Consider the following 3,930-nt stretch of genomic DNA (forward strand, 5'->3'; position numbering starts at 1 on the left):
GCGTCATCCCTGGCAGTGTTCAAGGCCAGGCTGGACACAGGGGCTTGGAGCAACCTGCTCTAGTGGAAGGTGTCCCTGCCCGTGGCAGGGGTTGGAACTGGAGGAGCTTTAAGATCCCTTCTAAAACAAACCATTCTATGGTTCTGTGATTATCCCATTATCTCACGATTTCCCTGCAGGTTGTCCCTTGTGAGACATTCCCAGTGAACTCTTGCTGTGCAGACTGACAGTAGAGGTTTCTTTATATGGATAATGAATCATCACTTGTGGCTTAAAGCACCCCAAGTGTGCAGGGCACGGGAAGGTCAGACCCGCAGCAGGATGTCCACCCGGGCTTGAGCCTGCACACTCATCCCTGTGTCCTCATCCCTCCACCCAGGTGACACTGGACTGTCCAGGCAACGACGAGATCCCCAGGGTGGACAAGCTGGTGGAGAAGATACTTCACTGCAGCTGCCAGGCTTGTGGGAAAAAAAGAGCCGAGCCACGAGGGAGCCCTGTTCAACGTCTACCTGAACGCGGAGGAGAACATGCCCGCTGAGGGTCCCAGCCCCCATCACTATGCCCGCCACCACCAGCAGGAGGTGGAAGAACCTCCTGCCTCCAGCCACCACCACCACGAGGAGGAGGGTGACGAGTGACCTGGCCCTTGTGGACTGTCCTTGTGGGCAGGGGGTGTGTGTGTGAGGGACAGGGCCGGGGTTTGGGGAGGGAGGGGGGTGGTGGAGTCTTTCCTGTCTAATAGCTACCCTCACGCTTTGCTCTCCACAGCCCCCCAGGGAAGGAGGAACGTTCTGAGGCACAAGCAGGGCTGAGGGGCTGGAGCTGCAGGGTCAGAGAGGAGGGCTTGGTGTTGTCTGATGCAAAACTACTTGCACATAATAGTAATAATATATTGAGAGGAGCAGGAACATGGATGAGGGGGTTTTGGCTGAGAGCAAGAGCTGAGCTGGGCTCCTCAGGGGCTGTCTGCAGGCTCCTGAACCCGCTGTGGAGCCCTTGCTGAGTCCTTCTGGGTTTTCCTCTTGTAAAAGGCTCATACGTGGGGTGGAGGAGGAAGAGATGCAGTGTCTCAGGCCCACAAGAGATGCACAGCTCTCCTGTGTGGGACCAGCAGCATCCCTTCTTCCTCCTTCCTTCCCTGCCCACCTCAGGAGCTGAGCCGGATGTGCTGTTCCTTGCTGGCTCTTCATTCAAGCCCAACCCTCTTGTGTTAAGCAGCTCCTGGGGACTGTTTTGCCCCAGGATGTGCCACTGGGGCTGTGTGAGGTTGTTGGGATCCGTGATGGGGACAGCCTTTACCTTGCTGGTCCTTGGGGCCACCACGAGGGAGCTGGACCATGCCACAGGCACTGTCCTGGCTCACAGGAGAAGGCCAAGAGCAGGCTGGGGTGGTTGGGGGGGAACCAGCCCCTCTCCCCCCACTCCCTGCTGCACTTTAAGGGTGGTGGAGGGAGAAGGGGGACAAGTGCCAGGATGCAGATGGACGTGTGCAGGGGCTGCTCGTGCCGGGCTGGGGAAGCTCGGGGTGGGGGACAGCCCTGGGCCCCTCCTGCTCCCCCTTTCTCTCTGTTGTATAAAGCTGATTTCTTCGGCGCTGTCCTGACAAGAGCTTCCAGAGCTTGTACTCGATGCCTCCCCCTCCTTTTTACAAGGATTTTGGTTGGGTTTGGTTGGTTTTTTGTTTCTTAAATAAATAAGTTCTGACTTCCATCCCTCAGTGCTCTGATGCCTGTCTGGTTTCTGGCAGTAGGCTCCTCAGTGCTGATGGGGTGAAGGTGAAGCTGTTTGCACCGGGACAGCAGCACAGGAGGCTACAGGGCATGGAGAGCAGTGGTTCCTGTTAGCTTGCTGCATTCCATTTAGGAGGAAGAGCTGTTAAAAGGAAAAACCCACCCCAAATTCCCAGCATATGGGCTGCATGTGGACACATCAGGCACTGCTGTGCTCAAGGTTGCCGCAGCCTGCAGGTTTGAGGGCTGCCAGGCCCTACTTGTGTGGGAAGTGCGTGGGGTCTCTGTGGGATCATGGAACCTTTATCAGCTCTGTTGCCACTAGGTGACACTCTCGATCCAGCGCGTTTCGTGGCATCCAGATGTTCACTGGCACTGGGAGTGCTGCTGGAGTGGAGGAAGGCGAACTTGGACATGGATATGGACATGGACATCCCTTCCTGGGTGAGGAGGGGACCTAAACACCTTGGCTTGAAACCAGAGGGCTCTTTTCCAAGGGTGGAAAAGGGATTTTCCAAGGGATCAGGCATTCCCTGGGCAGGGCAGAGTGTGCCCTTGCAAACCTCTGCTCCCACTGATGCCACCCAGCCTGGCTGCGCTAGAGACAGTCAGATGGTGCTCCCTTGTTGAGCCTGACCCTGGGGAAGGTCCCACTGCTCCTGGTGGGATGGGAGGCTGTTCTATGCAAGCCACCAGCTCTTAGTGCCCCTCTCCATGAATCCCAGGCTCTGGGGGCTCTGCACATGTTTGGAGAGCAGCTCTCCAGGAGGTTGCATTAAGGCAGCAATTGCCACAGCAAAGGGGATGGGCTGAAAAGGAAGGACCCTGGTGGGGTGGAGGTGTCCTGTGTGTTAAGATGATGTTTTTTGGCTGTGAAGTGTCTTCCCAAGGAAGGGAGCTTTTCCAGAGAGCCAGGAAGAGGTGGAGAATCATAGAAACCCATGTTGTCACCAGCCTCTGTCACGGGGCTCTTTTAGTGGTGTAAGTGGAAGCAGGGGCTGAGTTTAGCTGCAGCTTGAGGTGTTGGAAGCGGGATGTCTCCACCTCCTTTCAACACAACCTGAGCTTCAGTGCAGGCCGTGGAGGGCTGTCCTGCAGATGAAAGGTAGCTAAGCCAGGCCCTGTCCAAAATCAGCCCTAAGGAGCAATCCCAGTAAAAGATGGAGTAAGACCCTGAGGGCAGATTGCACTGGTCGGGGTTGCTGCATTAAGCCCTGGGTGTCCTCACTGAGTCCCCTCAGCCTTCCCATTCTCCTCAGCAGCCCTTTCCTTTGCCACGTTGACACTCGGGTGGCTGTTGACAACCTGGTTTTGCTTTCCCTGCTAGTGGTACGGGAGAGCAGAGCTGTTGGAAGCCATGATCCCAGGCAGATGTGTCCTGGAATGCAGCGCAGGGACAGAGCACACAGGCAGTGCCGGAGCAGAGGAGCCTGTGCAGGGGCAATGGTAGGATTTGGACCTCATTTAAGGCAGGATTTTTAACACATTTTCACACATTTTTAACACATTTGCACAACACAAACCCAGCCTGGTTTGTGTTGAAGGGACCTTAAAGCTCCTCCAGCTCCAGCCCCTGCCCTGGGCAGGGACACCTTCCACTAGAGCAGGTTGCTCCAAGCCCCTGTGTCCAACCTGGCCTTGAACACTGCCAGGGATGGGGCAGCCACAGCTTCTCTGGGCACCCTGTGCCAGCGCCTCAGCACCCTCACAGGGAAGAGCTTCTGCCTCAGAGCTCATCTCAATCTCCCCTCTGGCAGGTTAAAGCTATTCCGCATTTTGCTTCCACCAATTCAGATTCACTTCCCCAGCAACCACATCTGAACCAGGCGAACAAAACCTCCCTCTGGTGTTGGAGGACACGCTCCTGCTCCAATCTGTTCCGAAGCCAAAGCTCTGGAGATAACTGCTGCTCCTCAGGCTGGGGTGCAGCAGGGCTGGGAGGGAAGCGTGGCTTTGCACTGTGGCACGACTTCCTCGCTGAGCACAGAGCCAGCTGGGATGAATCTGCTGCTGCATTGATGTGTCCTCGCTGGGAGGCTGCCGCAGTGTGGCTCGGGGTGGGTTTCTTGCTTGTTCCCAGCACAGATGGGCTGAGGAAGTGAGTGTTTCCCGGTACAAACACTGCTCCGAGATCCCTCCCGCTGCGATCAGAGCCTCGCGTGTGTGCGCTGCGCTGGGCCGGTGCCAGGACACCCCG

The 3,930-nt window shown here is 56.7% G+C and overlaps 1 protein-coding gene across 1 annotated transcript in view; it reads left to right on the forward strand.

Moving 5' to 3' along the window:
- Positions 1-663, forward strand: part of LOC104408663 (neuroblastoma suppressor of tumorigenicity 1-like) — a 2,274-nt gene extending 1,611 nt beyond the window's left edge. The window contains 2 exon segments of the mRNA XM_010018325.1: positions 380-469; positions 471-663. Coding sequence (XP_010016627.1) covers positions 380-469; positions 471-641 — 261 coding nt within the window. The 3' untranslated portion in view covers positions 642-663.
- The last annotated feature ends 3,267 nt before the right edge of the window (positions 664-3,930 follow it).

The sequence above is a fragment of the Nestor notabilis genome, unplaced genomic scaffold, assembly GCF_000696875.1.
Source record: "Nestor notabilis isolate BGI_N333 unplaced genomic scaffold, ASM69687v1 scaffold22407, whole genome shotgun sequence".
NCBI lineage: Eukaryota > Metazoa > Chordata > Aves > Psittaciformes > Psittacidae > Nestor > Nestor notabilis.